At 34.1% G+C, this 18,947-nt stretch overlaps 1 protein-coding gene across 1 annotated transcript; it reads right to left on the bottom strand.

Annotated features, from left to right (window-relative positions):
* Positions 1-7,068: 7,068 nt before the first annotated feature.
* Positions 7,069-10,084, bottom strand: FDCSP (follicular dendritic cell secreted protein). The gene is made up of 3 exons (XM_003932098.1): positions 10,028-10,084; positions 8,269-8,301; positions 7,069-7,260 (listed from the first exon to the last, which is right to left on the bottom strand). The coding sequence occupies exons 1-3, from the start codon at positions 10,082-10,084 to the stop codon at positions 7,069-7,071; spliced, it is 282 nt and encodes a 93-aa protein (XP_003932147.1).
* Between the last annotated feature and the right edge of the window lie 8,863 nt (positions 10,085-18,947).

Here is an 18,947-nt window from a genome sequence, read left to right as displayed (position 1 = left end):
CAGGAATCAATGTAGAATGACCAGAACACAAACAAGAAATAATATCAGCATTGTAGTAATGTCTATAATCCTGTCTTTTTCTTAGAACTATTGCATGTCTTAGAAAGTTAGGAACAATATTCTAAACTCTAGAATACTTATTTGGATTGGACAGAGTAAAATAAGATTCTCTGTTTCTGAGAATAGTTGGTTTCTGCAGTTCAAAAAGAGATGACAGAATTTTAAATTCCTAAGGTAATAATACCAGCCATTCTATCTGAACTATTTAGTCACAGTGTTTTCCTTTGATTATCAGGGTCCATGGTTGAAATATTATGATCTGGTCATACCCCAAATTCTGAAGGTGTTCTATTTCATATAGTAATTTCACAGCCATTGATTTAGAATCATAAGAGTGATCATGATTTTCAGTTGTGTTTTGAATTACTTAATTTACAACACTGTTTTCACAGGAAAATATATTTTAAGAACATCTGACAGTGCTAGTAATCTTTAATCCCACCAAGATAAAAACATGTTTACCATGGGACCACCCATTCACTTCAAACAATAATGTAACTTTTGCGGGGCTTTGCAAAATTAGACATTATTCTTTGAGCACATACATTGTTTCAGGCACTGGACATTATTCTTTGAGCACATAACTTATTTTAGGTACTGTTTCAGGCAATAGAGATAAATTAGTAACCAAAGTAGGCAAACATCTCTGCTCTTGTGAAGCTCATAGTTGAAAATTTACTTGATTACTGTTAACATTCGATATTTCTCATATCTATTGATCTAAGGCAATCTTAGTGAAAGTGTTTTGAGTGACTGGAGTAGATAACCTAGGTGAATTCTATAATGGAGCTATCCAATGCTCATGTGTTTTCCAAAGAAAAGCAAAAGGAAGATCAGAACTCACATGCTCTGAAATCTCCAAGGAAGCTGCAATGGTGCTAAACAAGGCCTCCAAACTGAGAGTGCTTATAATCTGGAATGAATTCACCATACTTTATCTAGTTATACATCCATCAGTAGTGAGCATGGCCTGATTCTAGAACATCCCTAGATTATGGGATGAGAACCAGCAGGGCTTCTCAGTCCAGCTGCAACTTCCCTTTATTTAGGTCCTGATAATCAGTGTATTCACACCACCATTCATAGACTGGGACTGGATAAGAGGCTATTGTGGTTACATAAGTTCACATTTTAAGCATTGTAAACAAAAATATTTTGTAATAAGTGACATAATGATTATTGACGCATATACACTCTTTTAACAGTGATAACCTTTTGTTATTCTGTTAATGTTTCTTACATTTGAAATGTACTTCATCTCTATTTTCTCTTCCTTTGATTTACATGCATGTAGTTTTATTTTTTCTGTCTCATTTTATTTCTCAGTCACTTCATTTGTACCAGGCTGACCTCAACACTAATTTGTTCTTGAAGTACAATAATGTTTGTGACAGCAGTTGCAATGTAAATGACTAACACAGCTTTCCATAGGATTATTATGGTATCAGAAAATTGATATTTTAAAGTAGAAATTTGTATGCTTCAAAAGTCTTTGCTATATGTGAAAACCATGGAAAAATACCATAAAATGCTCTTAAAAATAGTCAACAAACTATAGCAAACTGGATTATTAAAATTTTACTCTTCTATAACCAATTCTATTAAGCAATACACATACAAACTATTTGCATTAGAAACAAAGCTCTTTTGGTAATACAGTAGACAGCCACAACCCTTGTTTGTAGGATTATTTAAGAAGATAGTGCTTTCTCCTGAACACTTACTTATAAAGAGACTATTTTGAGATTGTGAGGAGATATTTGATGTCATCTGGAGCCTACAGTGAGTGTCATTATTACTTTAGCACTAATACACACATAAATTTATTCCTCAGTAAGTTTTAGTTTCCAAGGATTTCTGAAGCCATTAAAAATAAACAGATTTAAAAATACAAGGGCTAATAAATTTATGTAAAGTGTTATTTCTCCAACATGATCCCAAGACCCCCTATAATCCTGTCCTATGTTTATTTCATTCTTGTCATTCTTGTTACCATTCAAAATAAACAGCCAGATCAACGATGATCTCTGTGCAGCCAAATCCAATGGTAGCTGCTAGATACTCTTCCCACTCAACATTTTAGCAACTCTTAGCATGGTGATTAGTTTTTCTGACTGATAAAACTTTTTGACTTTTTCTTCTTCCCTTGAGTCACTTAAAGCTGCTCTTAATTTCCATTTTGGTTCTTCTTATTTTCCTCAAACTCTAAATTTAGGAGAACATTTCTTTAATATCTTTCTAGTTGACGTACTAAATTTCTATAACCTTAAGTATCATCAATAGGCAATTGCCTTCACTGAACTCTAGATTCAAGTATCCAACAGCTATTTTAATATCTCTATTTGCATGTAAAATAGAGATCTCCCAATGATCATGAAAAACCAGAATATTTGATATCCAAACATACCCTGTTTCTCAACTAGTTCTCCACTAGTCTCTTTTATCCTTTAGTAAACAGTACCATGCTACTACTAGTGGCTCAAGGGCCATCTAGTGACTCCTATAAGTTATCTTTTCTCTCCTCCACACAACAACATGTTAGAAGAATCATTAATTCTATCTTACCAAATACCCCAAATCTGACATCACTTCCTAATCTGAACTTTTTTGCTTTAGTCTCAGCCACTGGCATGTTATACCTGGAATCATCCCAATATTTCCCTTTTCGATCTCTTTACTTTCACTCTTTTCACCCTATAATCATTTTTTACACAGTTATAAAAATATTCCTTTTAACATATATCTGACATGATTATTCTTCTGCTTAAATTCTTAATGGATTCCTATGCACTTAGAATACATTCAAACTTTTTACCGGGGACTGTTTCTAAATAATTTGGTTTCTCTTTATTCATCTTACCTTAACTTCTACCACTTTTTCTCTCACTGTATGCCGGTTTCAATGACCTTTCTGTTCCTAGAATGTGCCATACTCTTTCCTGTATCAGGAACTTCCACTTATATTCGTGCTGCCTGGAATGTTCTTACCTCAGTTCTCAGTAATGTCCCCTGTATTATTCGGTATTCACCTCAAATGTCTTCATTTCAGAGAAGCTTTTCTTGTCACTTTGTTTAGTCACTTCTTCATCACTTTATTATTTAACCTTTTATTTTCCTCATAATATATTACAACATACATTTTTAAAAGACTTATATGTACTTATTTGCTATTTTCTGTCTTTTTCCGCTAGAAAACAATGGTCCCAGTCTCTAAACCTATGCCTAGCACATATTAGAGAAAAATTTGTTGAGCAAATGACTATCTGTGCTACTTGTTTAAGTTGCAAATTCCTGCCTAACCCAACAATACAGAGTCAATATTGTCAAAGCAGGAATGTTCCTAGAAATGTGAATAACAGACAAGCAACTAAATAATATTTTTATGCAGATCAAAGTTTTGGAATTACTACTTTCCTCTAGATGAGGCCAGAACCTAGTCAAGAACTTCCAAAGTGTGCAGGCATATTATCTGTTTCCCCTTGAATTCTTACTTACTTCATAGAAGAGCTAGAACATATGGATGAGGGATAGATTTTTGGGGGTTCTGTTTTCCTGTGAGTGTATTAGAACTGACCTTCCCCTGAATGTTGGGGAGGCTGCTCGCTAGCTGGGCTCTCATTTAGAGTGACCGCAATTAGAATTCAGTGTGTCCCTCTGCTCTTATTTGATTCCCATGCTAAAGTCTTGTATCCTCGAAGGGAAACTAGAAGCTTTCTGAAGTGACTGTGGGGAGGATCCAATAACCTTGCCATTCACCTTGCTCTATTGTGGTTAGTTGCCTTCAGATCTCTTGGTTTGATGCCCACAGCTTTGGCCAGAGTTTCAACTCTGTCTGAGCATTATTGAATTGACGTAGAACTCTAAATAAATACCATCTCCTAGATATATTAGCTGTTTTCATAAGAAAATAACTCATCAGGTTATATTCACTCTGTATCTGCATGAAAAGTTTATAGAAATGTTATTTAGTGAACAAGAATATTATTAAGATGTTTATTTAATCTTTTGCTTCTCAGTTAGAGATTGTTCATAAGATTAATAGAATTTTATATATTTATTAGAAATATATTCTGAAGTATTTTACTCTCATCTTTTGCTCTTTTATCTTTGTCCAGTGAAAATAAACATCATTCAAAATACCAATTTTAAATAAAATTAAAAACAAAAAATGCAACAAACAAAATACCAATTTGAGTATAGAGCTTATCTAGTAAATATCTATTGGGCATCTAATTTGTTCCTGTTTCCCTGTCAATAATCTATTTATCCATTAATGTTCAACTCAAAGTCACCTGTTGGACCTTTCCTAATTTGTGTAGGCAGCTGGTTTCTCCGCTGCTTTGAAACAAAAGCTCTGTAAATTTTTGGAGCATTTATTACATTTCCTAAAATTTCATATATGTTTATCTCCCCTATCTAACTTGTAAGATCATTAAAGAGACTCTTTTTTCCAAATCTTCAGTATTTAGCACAACAGTTGACAAAAAAAATAAGTATAGTCATGTGCTGTATAACAATGTCTTGGTCAATGCCTGACTGTCTAGGACAGCGTTCTCATGAGATTATAATGGAGCTGAAAATTCCTGTTGCTAGGAATGTCTTGATGATCCTGGCCCCTTGTAGGCCTAGGCTAATATATATGTTTATGTCTTGGTTTTAAACAAAAAAGTTTAAAAGTAAAAAAAGTATATATACTTAACAGTAGAGAAAAACTTATAGAATAAGACTATAAAAAAGATAAATTTGTATCTTTTTTGTATCTTTATTATTAAAGAAAGAAAAATACATTTTCATAAATTTAGTGTAACCTAAGTGTATGGAATTTTTAAGGTTTACAGTAGTGTACAGTAATGTCCTGGGCCTTCACATTTAATCACCACTCACTGACCCACTCAGAGCAACTTCCAGGCCTCCAGGCTCCATTTATGGTAAGTGCCCTATACAGTTATATCATTTTTAAAATCTTTTATACAACATTTTTACTGTATTTTCTATGTGTAAATACACAAAAACTTCCCATTGTTTTATAATTGCCTATAGTATTCAAGAATGATGTCCAAACCCACTGGGTGAAGGAGATAGCTGATTAATTTTAATAGAAACGAATTTAGTATTTAAAAGTAAATGACAAGAGTTTTTTTTTCTTCAGAAAATTATAATGACATCAAATGAAATAGATAAAATAAAAGATCTAGTCTGAGAGTTAAGGAGAGATGTCAAAGACTCTTAATGAAACAAAAAAGTGGGGTAGATTAGATTAGATATTAAATTAGTGACACAGTAGATCACTTGCACTGCTGTCTCTTCCAAATTCCAGAGCAGCCATTTGCCTTTGGCCCTTCTTCAGGGCTCTGATTGCCTTTGCTCTCTCTGCCCCTCTCTCTTATTTTCCCATGACTGCCTCTCCCTGGTCGTGCAGTAGCCTCCAATCTGTCAGCTGTAAGGTTAGGAAACAATGCCTATAAAATTAATTTACCAAATTATATTGATGACTATTTGGTTTTCTTGCCGTCTTTCCCATATTTTACTTGGGATCACTGACTTTAATACCAATAAATATTTAAATGTTTGAGGTACCCTTAATCCCTAAAAGTGACCAAGGGAGACAGCCATTTCCCTGCTCAAGTGCCAAGTAGCTCATTAGGCTGACCTTGATTTGTAGCCAGCTGTGGATGAATGGTGGCAGAATTTCCATTATTGGTGCTAAGGGTCTTAGCTATGAACAATTTAAACTTATGGTGGAGAAACATAATCTTTATTCAAAGAGAATTTTTCTGATTTCCTGATAACCAACTTGTGGAGACAAAGGCAGTCACTGTGACCCATTGAAAGGCTTATTGTGCAAGTAGAATCTTGTTGGATGACTTTTGTCATATGCTGTAGGACAGTTTATTTTTATAACCACCTGCTACCTCTTCCTTCTCCAGGGGATTGCTGAAGATTGAAAGCAAATTGAGTGTTTATTATGGAATTTGTGGAAATTAAGAAACCAAGATCTAAAAAAACAAACAAACAAAAAAAGAAACCAAGATCTTTGCTTTCATGTTTATTAAACAAGACCACTAAAGATATTGACTAGAGAATGCTGTGTGCTATTTCAATTACATTTGTTTTTCTTTTGTTAATAGGAATTTTGATTCTTCAAGGAAGTGGCTCACATTTAATTTTAGGTGACCTGAAATAAATAACAAACATATGGTTATGAATTGCATTGGGTCATTTTCTCAAAAACATGTACATTTTCTGCACTTTAATGGCAAATATTGGCTTAAAAATATATTTACTTCAAGGACTTGGAAACCATCTGCTCAAGAACATTGAGTAGATGTAAAAAGAAAGCAAAGGTCTTTAGTGATAAGTATTGGCTGAAGGATTTTTTTCCCTTGAACAGTCCTCTGGGATCCAATTTAATCTTCAGTATAGACTATCTCCCCTCAATTTATCTACTAATTGACACACCATCCACTTTGTTTTTGGTGTGATGAAATGATAGGGGTCACTGTTGTAAGTGAAGCATGAAGCCTTTCAAATTTTACTATAATGTGACATTTGAGAGCTAAATTAGGAGTTTTTGTATTAGAAAAATTACATGGTTCTCTAAGGACTAAGCTGAAATCTATTTTAAACTCTAGGCCAACTTCATCTACTATGATCTCAACCTTGGTTACTCTGAGTCAGTCCGAAATGCAGTTATTGACAATAGCATAAAGTGTTACAAATACTTTGTAAACAATAGTTTAATAACAGGGATTGTTTCTGTTATATCACAACAAAGGAGGGATTTAAAGCACTATGCTGGTTAGATCATGGAAGGGCATGTATGTATCTCTGAGTGGGCACACACAACAGTATCTACCAGAGAAAAAACGTTAAAACAAATTGAAACTGAAAGGGACCAACTGGGGACATTGCTAGCATTTTTTTTGCCCTTGAAATTATGAATTCCAAACTGCAAACTTAAACTATGATTGTAACTATGTGTACTTACCACATATTTCATCTTCAATTTTATTCTGACTTTTCCTTCTTGTTTAATTTTTCATCAGGAAGGGGAGTTGTAAGAAGAGATTCACTTATTGGAATAGGAAAATTATATCTAAGCCATGGATATCTTTGATATCTTCGAAATGGAAATGGTAAATATGGGTAAGGGAACACTAAAAACCCTGAAGATAACTCATCGCTGTCACTGTCACTGATCTGTTGAAAGAAAGAAATTAAAGGGTTTAGTTTACTTTTTACAAAGAAGAGAAATAAAACAGTTTTGCTTTTTAAATCATGGGACTTCATTTTTAGGAAGAGGTTTTAGAAGCTATAAAATTCTTTATTCTTTCTGTGTGTGCTATGGACAGAGAGCTGATTAATTTGCATCATTTAAAAATTATTTAGAGATACTCATGTTCCTTTATCTTTCCACTTAAAGCTAAATATTTTCTGGCAATCACTTCTTTTACCTACAAGGCCAAGATGAATGTGGTGTTGAGGTGCCATAAAATGTCTCCCTTTGCCTTTATACAAGGTCTTTACTCAAACCACATGTTGGAAACAACTTCTCTCTTTCAGTACCTCAGTTCTTTCTTCCTGCTTTCCCTCTCAATTATCTGTTCCTATTTCTATTACTTTTGATATTCTTAACTCTCTGTAGTTTTTGTGATAAAATCATGCTTTCCAGATAATAAGATTTCCATAAATAAAAACAAATCTTTAAACAAGGCTTTCCCTCTTCAAATTTTATTTGTTTTTTTTTTTGTTAAATAATTTTAGATAATTGTTTAGACCCAAATAATCCATGAGCGAATTTGCCACTGGGAGGATCATCAAAGCTGGCCTACGTCTCTTAATGCTCAGGTTTCATTTTTTACTTTCTTTGAAATGGGTTTTATAGAGCTAAGGCAAAGTGGAGGTCTGAGCAGTTATGAGGCTTTTTTAGTCTAGATAAATCTAGTAAAAATATTGTAACCCAAGTAATCACAGAGCAATTAAGATTTCAATCCAATTCTTACCATGACATGAGATGTGGAGATAATTCCCTTTCTACGAGCACAGCTCAAATCCCTGAAGTCTAAACCTCAGTTGAGTGCTAATACCAAGAGCTCTTTAGGAATCTCTCCACTGTTTGGGAGGTATAGATAGATGAATATCTTTAACAACAGTTACGAATATTTCACATGTAAAGCTTGCATGTAAAAAAGAGAAAAAGTAACGTACACTTCTTTTTTCTCGGTCCTGGTCTTCAGAGACCTAAAGGAAAAACAGTGAAAATAATTAAACTCATGTTTATGAAAACACACAAGTATATATATGTATACATGTGAGGAAAATAATTTCACAATGTATTACCTAATATTCTTTCATAACGACCATTTTTAAAATATCCAGACTTAGTCTAGAAAATGTAGAAATAATTTTCCTGAAAAGTCTTAACATGTATTCTTAAATGGCTCCAACTCACCACTACACCAAGGATATGTGGAACTGAATTATGCACTAAACAGTTTATGACTTATAATATTTTCTGGAATATAATGATAAAAGAGCAGGTGTTAGGTATTCTTACAGAATATGTGAAGTAGAAAAAACCCTTAAGATTCACGAATCAAGACAAAATATACAGTCATGCATTGCTTAACAACAGAGATAAGTTTGAGAAATGGGTAGTTCAGCCATTCCATAATGCAAACATCACAGAGTACACTTACACAAACCTAGATGTTATAGCCTACTACATACGTAGGCTATACAGTATAGTCTCTTGCTCCTAGACTGCAAAACTGTATGGCATATACTATCCTGAATACTATAAGCAGTTGTAACACAATGGTAAGTATTTGCATATAAAAAATCTAACATAGAAAAGGTACAGTAAAAAATACAGTATAAAAGATGGAAAATGGTACACATGTATAGGTTACTTACCATAAATAAACCTTTTAGAACTGGAAGTTGCTCTGTGTGAGTCAGTAAGTGAGTGGTGAGTGAATGTGAAGGCCTAGGACATTAATGTTTACTCCTGTGGACTTTGTAAACACTGTACACTTATGCTACACTAAACTTATGAAAGCATATTTTTCTTCCTTTGATAATAAATTAACCTTAGCCTTATTCTAACTATTTTACTTTAACTCTTTTGTAATAACACTTAGCTTAAAACAAACCAATTTCACAGCTGTATAAAAATACTTTCACTCTTTATATGCTTTTTACTCTTTCTTTTTTACTTTTAAACTACTTTGCTTAAAACTGAGACACAAATGTATACGTTAGCCTAGGCCTACTCAGGGGCAGGATCGTCAATATCACTGCTTTCCACCTTCACATGTTGTCCCACTGGAAGGTCTTCAGGGGCAGTAACACACATGGAACTATCATTTCCTATGACAATAATGCTTTCTTATGGAATACATCCTGAACAACCTGCCTAAGGCTGTTTTCCAGTTAACTGTAAAAAAATAGTAGAAGGAATAAACTCTATAATAATGATAAAAGCATAGTACAATAAATACACAAGCCAGTAACATAGTTGTTTATTATCAGTATATTATGCAATGTGCATGATTTTTTGTGCTGTACTCTTATGTGACTGGCAGAGAGTAGGTTTGTTTATACCATTATCACCACAAGCACATGAAACACATGACTTAATGCATTGCCCTATGACATTATGATGGCTACAATGTCATTAGGTGGTTGGAGTTTTTCAGCTTCATTGTAATCTTTTTTTTTTTTTTTTTTTTTCTTAAGAGATGTGGGCTTGCTATGTTGCCCAGGCTGGTCTTGAACTTGTGGGCTCAAGTGATTCTCCTGCCTCGACCTCCCAAATTACAGGGATTACAGGCATAAGCCACTGCACTTGGTAGCTCTGTTATAATCTTATGGGACCACCCTTGTATATGTGGTTCCTGGTTGACAGAAATATGCAGTACATGTCTGTATATAAATATTTTGGAATGTACAAATGGATACTTACTGGGAAACCAACAGCCACTGCCAAGATGGCTGTGATCAAAAGAAGAACTTTCTTCATCTGCAAAATGGAGCAATTAAATAAAATAAAAAATAAGAACTTTCATTTTATTTGGAAATATCCTAGAAGTCAGCAAAAGACCACAAATTCAAAAGATCCAGTTATAGTACAATTTTTTTTTAAATAAATAACTCTGAGTTTGAGCAAGTCACTTACAATCTTAGTGCATCAATCTATTCGTTAATAAAGAACTTTTTTTTTTTTTTTAGGTCAAATCAAAGGAGCTCTAATTTCACAACTATATTACACCCATTCTTTAAAAATAAACATTAGCATATTAAGAATAGTAATTCCTGTGTAACAAAACTATATGTGTATTCCTGAACTTAAAATAAAAAATTAAATAATACTTCTATGTAGTTGATAATGAAAGTAAAGTTTCTGGAAGAAATAATGCCTTGGTGTATACAGACAATGTTAGTTTGGAAGTAAGCAGTTATTTAGTGATCTTGGAGAGTCTACATGAAAGTAATGTAGGTGACAGATTTATTTGCACTGGTTCTAGGCAACCCCCCAAAAAATCCATGATGGGAAGAAGGATCTTTTCTCATGCCTGCTAACGTAACATCCATCCTACAGTCCAGGGATCGAAGAGTAATTCTGACTTGCAAGTTTTATTATTTAATGAATAATAAAGGACTTTTCCAAAGCATTTTATTGTATTTTAATTTTCACTGTAGACTTCTTATCGTATCACACACAGTGTTAAAATGTATGTTATAATATTGTTAATATTAGATTTGAGAAAATAGCTAAAGATTTATTCAAAATTATAAAAGAGTATACAATAAAATACAGAACTTTTGCATTTAAAAGTATTATTAATACAATAAGCATGTTTATATTACTTGATTTCAAATAATAATGGGAAATTTTCTGTATGGGATGGCATCATTCGGCATTAATCCTCTTTGTCATGGTGTGAATGCATTATATACTAAAGAATATGTGGGAGGATCTGGGAAAGGCAATCAAGTTGAAAGTGGGCAATTTCTTGAAGTTCCCCTCATACTTATTTATTTATTAGTTTATAACATTTTTCTTGATAACTGACTGACTGTGAGACGTTATTCTAGGTGTTGTCTATACACAGGTACACCTCTTTTTATTGTACTTCATAGATATACTGTATTTTACTAATTGAGAGACAATTTGTGGCATTCTGGCATCCAGCAAGTCTATCAGCACCATTTTGCCAACAGCATGTGCTCACTTTGTGTCTCTGTGACATATTTTGGTAATCCTAGCAATGTTTTACAGTTTTTAGTATTATAAGATACCTTAATATCTGTAAGATATTATTATAAAGCTATAATATAAACATATAATAAGATTTTATTATATCTTCTATGGTGATCTGTAATCAGTGATCTTTGGTGTTACTTCGATCTAATTATTTTGGGGTGTTATGGCAAAAATAAATGGCAAACTTATTTGATAAATGTTGTATATGTTTTGATTTCTCCAGTGACTGGCCATTCCCCCAGTTCTCTTTTTCTCTCCTCAGGATTTTTTATTTCCTGAGATACAAGAATATTAAACTTGGACCAGTCAGTAACCCTGCAGTATCCTCCAAGTGTTCTAGTGAAAGGAAGAGTCATATGTCTCCTACTTTACATTAAAAGGTAAAAATGATTTAGTGAAGAAGGAATATCAAAAGACAAGATAAGCTGAAAGCTAGGATCTTGCAACAACTAGTTAGGCAAGTTGTGAATGCAAAGGAAAAGTTTTGAAGGAAACTAAAAGTGCTACTACAATGAACATAGGAATGACAAGAAAGTGAGTCTTGTTTCCAATATGGAAAAAGTTTTAGTTGTCTGGATAGATCAAACCAGCCAGCACATTCTCTTGAGCAGGAGCCTAATATAGAGCAAGGCCTTAATGCCCTTTAATTCTGTAAAGACTGAGAGATGTGAAGAAACTGCAGAAGAAAAGTTGGAAATTAGCAGAGGTTGGCTCATGATGTTTTAAACAAAGAAGCCTTCTCTATAACACAAAAGTGCAAGATGAGCAAAAAACGTTGATATAGAGGGTGCAGCATTATCCAGAAAATCTAAGAACACTGATGAAGTTGTCTACAATAAATAATAGATTTTTAATATGGATGAAACAGTCTTATTTTGGAAAAAGATGCCATCTAGAACTTTCATAGCTAAAGAGAAGAAATCAATGCCTGGCATCAAAATTTCAAAGGACCGGCTGACTCTTTTTAAGGGATATAGCTGGTTTCTTAAATTGAAACCAATGGTCATTTATCATTTCAAAAATCCTAATGCCCTTAAGAATTATACTAAATCTATTCTGCCTGTGGTCTGTGGATGGAACAACAAAGCCTGGATGGCAGTACATCTAGTACAGCATGGTTTACTGAATCTTTTCAGCTCCCTTCTTAGGAAAAAAGTTTTTTTTTTTTTTTTTTTTTTTTTTGCAAAATACTACTGTTCATTGACAATGCCCCTGACCTCCCAAGAACTCTGAAGCAGGTGTACAAAGAGATGAATGCGGTTTTTGTGCCTGCTAACATAACAGCCATTCTGTAGCCCATGGATCAAAGAGTAATTTTGACTTTCAGGTTTTATTATTGAATGAATACATTCTGCAAGGCTAATAGCTGGCACAGATAGTGATTTCTTTGATGAATATGGGCAAAGTAAATTAAAAACCTTCTGTAAAAGATTCACCACTCTAGATGCCATTAAGACCATTTATGATTCATAGGAGACCAAAATATCAACATTATAGGAGTTTGGGAGAAGTTGATTCCAACTCTTGTGGATGACTGAGGGATTCAAGGCTTCAGTAGAGGAAGTAACTTGCAGATGAGGTGGAAATAACAGGAGAACTAGAATTAGAGGTGGAGTGTGAACATTTGACTAAATTGCTTCAATCTAATGGTAAAACTTAAATGAATGAAAAATTATTTCTTATGGATGAGCAAAGAAAGTGGTTTCCTGAGATGGAATCTCCTGGTGAAGGTGCTGTGAACATTTTTGAAATGATAGCAAAGGATTATTTTAAATACCAGATAATCTAATAATTTTGAGAAGACAGGAATATAAAATTCCAGTCAAGTTCAGCCTTCTACAGGTAGATTGTTAGTGTAGGAAATTAACAGTAAAAATTATACAAACACACACACATGCATACACTCACACATACTCCTCACAGACACACACATACATATACATTATCTAGTTTCTATGTGCAAAGCATTGTTCCGGGAGTTTTCAAGAATGCAATGAAAAACCATGATATCTTCCATATGAGACTTCCATATGGAAGACAGATATAGATTATTTCTGTAATGTAAAACAAAGCATGATGTATACCATATGTAGAAGTTGCAAAATATTGAGAGTCTTTAGAAGAAGAAAGAAACAGGTCGAGGAGATAGTTTTGGAAAGGATAGAATTCAAGGAGGGAGTTTACAATATAATTTCTTTCAACTGGTTTCAAGAAGTATTCAAAACCACATTAAGCAAAGAAGTAAATAAACCACATCACAGACTCTTCTAGATCTTATCTGGGAGTCAGGACATGGCATAATTACCGGCTATGTCCTTTTATTTTTATACTTATCAAGTCATGATACCCACAGCAGTTTATTGCTGTGTGCTGTAGTATAATACTCTAGATAAATCAAATGCATCTTCCTGGAGAATTTTATTCAAGAATTTACAGGAAAGGCAAATAACTTTTACATTAAAATCAACATAAAGTGTTATAGAATGGAATGTAAATACTGCATATATTTTAAAGATAGAAGTGGAGGCCAAAGAAATTGGCACTTGCGCAGACTCTGGAGAATCTGGTGGTACATGTTCCTTCTCTTTGCTGACCTGATGGCATAAAGTTCGAAATAAACCTGAGGCTCTGTTCTCATTCTGTCCGCACTCTCTCCCACCAGTGCTCTACTCCTATAAGGATTCATTTATGGTCCCTCTAAAATAAATATTTACCACAGCAGGATGATGTTTAAAAAAATTTTGCGGCCGGGCGCGGTGGCTCAGCCTGTAATCCCAGCACTTTGGGAGGCCGAGGCGGGTGGATCACGAGGTCGAGAGATCGAGACCATCCTGGTCAACACAGTGAAACCCCGTCTCTACTAAAAATACAAAAATTAGCTGGGCATGGTGGCTTGTGCCTGTAATCCCAGCTACTCAGGAGGCTGGGGCAGGAGAATTGCCTGAACCCGGGAGGCGGAGGTTGCGGTGAGCCGAGATCGCGCCATTGCACTCCAGCCTGGGTAACAAGAGCGAAACTCCGTCTCAAAAAAAAAAAAAAAAAAAAAAAAAAAAAATTTGCAAGCATAATATTAAAAATGATTTTTCTAATTACTAAGTCTACAACTTCAAGCAACCATTAAAGGATAATCTCAATAACTTTTTATGGTTTCCGGAAAAATATATGAAGAGATGCTATATATATCTATATTTATAAAATAGATATACAATCTTAGTTTACAATAATATTTAAGACCTTTCTTACCTCAAACTTTTCAGTCAGTTCTTTCTCTCTGAGGCTGTTAGGAGAAATGGCAAGTGACTGGCCCTGAAATATTACACTGTTTTATATACTCAAAGGTATAATGGAATGGAGAAATCTGTGGTTTGAAGGCCTCTCCCCTAGGATCAATTATTACTCATCAGCTATCACAATATGTTGAAACTGGGGAATAACCAACGTTTAGTTTCATAGAAACCACCTAATAGTTACTACCAAATACCAAAATCTTTTTTTTTCTCCAAATTTTGAGTCTTGTATATTTGAGCTTATCACTTTACATGTTGTTGCTCCATTCTCTACTCTCACGATTTTTTCCTTTAGTTTCCACAATTTAAAATACCTCCAAGCATCTTAGTGGTACTGATTATAATCTATTGAAAAGCAGATTTGGTAGTGCTGGAATTTTAAGAAAATAAAAAATCTAAATATTGTTAAAGATAAGATTAAAATCTTTTGCATGATTCTGCTTTCAGCTTCTTAATTTTAGTTATTAGAATTAGAGCTTCATAGATGAGTGAATTGTCTTTTTGGAGCATTATGGCATCTTGTTTACCTTATAGAACACTGTACTCTGTTTTTCAACTAAAAATTCACTTACAACAGAAAGAGTATAATCATTAAATGCTGGACTATAAACCAGAGCCCACACATTCAATAATTACCATAACTATGCATGCATATTGTATATGTCATTGTAAGGCGTCATAAAATTTGAGCTTTAACTCATTTGAGAGCTTTCAAGAATATTGTAATTATTGAATTCAAATTTCTGCTTCAAAAGACGTTATATAGTCCAGATTGTAGTAGCAGTGTGTGAAAGTCCCTTTTCTTCTTTTTACTTTTTTTCTAGAAATCAGTTCTTAAGGGAACTCAGAAAAATAATAACAGCTAAGTTTTTTTGAGGATTTTAAGCACTGAAGCACAAATTTGAATGCTTTATGTATATAATATAATACAATCCCCCAAACAACCACCTTATGAAGAAAGTGCTATGAGCAGCACCATCTTATTTTGAGACTGAGAAGCAGAGAATATTGGTAATCAGTGTGAGTATTATAACTAGTCTCTGGCGGAGATGGAATTGAGCACCAGCACCAGTTGGTTCTAAAACCCACATTTTTTTTTTATTATTGTACTTTAATTTCTGGGGTACAAGTGCAGAATGTGCATATTTGTTACATAGTTATACACATGCTATGGTGGTTTGCTGCATCCATCACCCCATCATCGACATTAGGTATTTCTCCTAATGCTATCCCTCACCTAATCTCCCATCCCCTGACAGGCCACAGTGTGTGATGTTCCCTTCCATGTGTCCATGTGTTCTTGTTGTTCAAGTCCCACTTATGAGTGAGAAAATGCAGTGCTTGGTTTTCTGTTCTTGTGTTAGTTTTCTGAGAATGATGGCTTCCAGCTTCATCCATGTTCCTGCCAAGAATATAAACTCATCCTTTTTTGTGGCTGCATAGTATTCCATGGTATATATGTGACACATTTTCTTTATCCAGTCTATTATTGATGGGCATTTGAGTTATTTCCAAGTCTTAGCTATTGCGAATAGTGTTGCAATAAACATGAGTGTGCTTATGTCTTTTATAATACAATGATTTATAATCCTTTGGGTATATCCCGGTAATGGAATTGCTGGGTCAATTGATAATTCTAGTTCTAGCTCATTGAGGAATCACCACTGTCTTCCATAATGGTTGAACTAATTTACACTCCCACCAACAGTGTACAAGTGTTATTTCTCCACATCCTCTCCAGCATCTGTTATCTCCTGACTTTTTAATGATCGCCATCCTATCTGGCATTGGATAGTATCTCATTGTGGTTTTGATTTGCATTTCTCTAATGACCAGTGATGATGATGAACTTTTTTTATGTGTTTGTTGGCTATATAAATGTCTCATTTTGAGAAGTGCCTGTTCAATATCCTTTGCCGACTCTTTGATGGGAGTTTTTTTTTCTTGTAAATTTGTTTAAGTTCTTTGTAGATTCTGGATATTAGCCCTTTGTCAGATGAGTAGACTGCAAAAATTTTCTCCCATTCTGTAGGTTGCCTGATCACTCTGATGATAGTTTCTTTTTCTGTTCAGAAGCTCTTTAGTTTAATTAGATCCCATTTGTCGATTTTGGCTTTTGCTGCCATTGCTTTTGGTGTAAAACTAACATTTTAAACTGGTGCCTTATACTGCCACTGTAACATAAAGCTAAAAAAATCAGCACAAAGAAGGAGAAACATCAAACTTTCTTTACCTATAACTTAACATTTAATTTTATCTCAGTGTTTTAAAGAAAACAGCCTGAAGAAACTTCATATGTTAAACCTGGAATGTTATTGTATATTGGTTTCTATTTTGACCAATTTGAGCTCATAGTACATTTCCCCAGGGCTGGGGATGACAAATGTGTGTGTGTGTGTGTGTGTGTGTGTGTGTGTGTGTGTTCATTCATGTATTATCCACTTCCTTACTTAAAATCTTTCATTTTATTCTACTTCAATTTATTTTATCTTAAATTTCTCTAATGGAGATTGTCACTTGCCATGGAATTGTGAAAACCATAAATGATTTTCTATCCTTGTGTTACTTCACTTTTTTTTAACATTTAACTGTGACTATTCCCAACTAGAAATCTAGTGTTCTCTTCTTTGGCTCTGTTAAGCCAATTTTTCATGTTCTTTTTCTTCTGGTAGCAACAATAGTCTTATTTTCTGATTCACTTTCCTTGATTTATTATACGTGACAATTTGTCTTTTTAGTCTTCACTCTCTCTTATATTATATTCTACTTCTGACTCCTTAAGCTATGCCTTCAGCTAAAACTCTTCTCTAGTTACTCCAAGTCTTGGATCCAACTGAATAATCAATTTAGAAGTTTGATGGTATATCAACCCAACATATCCAAAACCTAGCTTACTATTTTTCCCTCTTAATATCATCCTCACTTTTATTTAATCTCTCAGCTGATGGTCATCAATCACTTGTTTATCTAAGCAAGAAATCTAAGACTCATCCTATTTTCTTCTTGTGCCTACCCTTCCACCTCAAATGGTCATTAACTTTTTCCTTCTTGTAATGCCCTGGAACAAATATCTTCCATATTCTTTGTATTTTCCTTAGTTTGGGTTCTCATTATCTCCTAGAGTGTCACAGTAGCCTCTTAATTAGAGTCCCTGTCTCCACTATTATTCTTCTTCAATCTGTCTTCCTCAGTAATGCTACAATGATCCTTGAAGCGGTTTTCAAAATTTTAAAAATTAAAGCCACAGCAAAAAAAGGCACTATGTATCATAACTCATACACACACACACACACACACACACACACACACACACACACACTGAGACAAGGGTTTAATAAAATATTTTTTACCTTGTTTACATGAGGAACATACTGACATTTTAAATTTTTTTAGGTATGTTCTACTGTAATCTAGTTTTTTTTTTTTTTTTTTTTTTTTTTTTTTTTTTTTTTTTTTTGAGACGGAGTTTCCCTTGTTTCCCAGGCTGGCGTGCAATGGCGCGATCTCGGCTTACCGCAACCTCCGACTCCTGGGTTCAGGCAATTCTCCTGCCTCAGCCTCCTGAGTAGCTGGGATTACAGGCACGTGCCACCATGCCCAGCTAATTTTTGTATTTTTAGTAGAGACGGGGTTTCACCATGTTGACCAGGATGGTCTTGATCTCTTGACCTCGTGATCCACCCGCCTCGGCCTCCCAAAGTGCTGGGATTACAGGCTTGAGCCACCGCGCCCGGTTTGTAATCTAGTTTTTTACACATCTTTCATTCTATTCTAATTTATATCACTTAAATATTAGTAGTGACCTACAACATTCATTTCTCAATGGAAAGGGAAGGATTTAAATAGTGGCAGAATGCTAACAATTTAGAAAATGAAATGAACTGCTCAGTGTATTATTCTTACTCATTTTGAAGGCTTAAAATATTTTACAATAAAATATTTGGAAAAATGATTTTTTTCTGAAACATTTTCTTCCTCATTGGCTTATAAGCTCCATTAGAGCAAGGATGATACACTTTAAATTCTTAGGTGTTGGATACCTAGCATAATGACTGCCCTATAATAGGTAATCAATAAATACTTGTGTTCAAAGAATATGCATTTGACTAGTTCCTAATATACTTGGAAAAACAGAAAGGAATTACTTTTTGGAAGGGGTAAGAAGATAAGAGGACTCTAATCTGGAGAAAGAAAGCCTAATTTGTATGAACAATTGAAAGTTGCTATAATGGAGTTCACTGGACAACTGCCCAATACTTTCTGTTGCTATTGTTTATAATATAATTTTGTACCAATGGATAAAATTATGACTTAGTATGGAAATATTTATC

The sequence above is a fragment of the Saimiri boliviensis genome, chromosome 3 (assembly GCF_048565385.1).
Source record: "Saimiri boliviensis isolate mSaiBol1 chromosome 3, mSaiBol1.pri, whole genome shotgun sequence".
Taxonomy (NCBI): domain Eukaryota; kingdom Metazoa; phylum Chordata; class Mammalia; order Primates; family Cebidae; genus Saimiri; species Saimiri boliviensis.
This window is presented reverse-complemented; position numbering and strand designations above follow the sequence as displayed.

Excerpts from the sequence above, each read along its gene's own strand:
- FDCSP (XM_003932098.1), bottom strand. The coding sequence starts at position 10,084 with ATGAAGAAAGTTCTTCTTTTGATCACAGCCATCTTGGCAGTGGCTGTT. Across the intron at positions 8,302-10,027 it reads CAGTGGCTGTTGGTTTCCCA|GTCTCTGAAGACCAGGACCG; the intron begins GTAAGTATCCAT and ends TTTTTCCTTTAG. Across the intron at positions 7,261-8,268 it reads AGGACCGAGAAAAAAGAAGT|ATCAGTGACAGTGACAGCGA; the intron begins GTACGTTACTTT and ends TTCTTTCAACAG.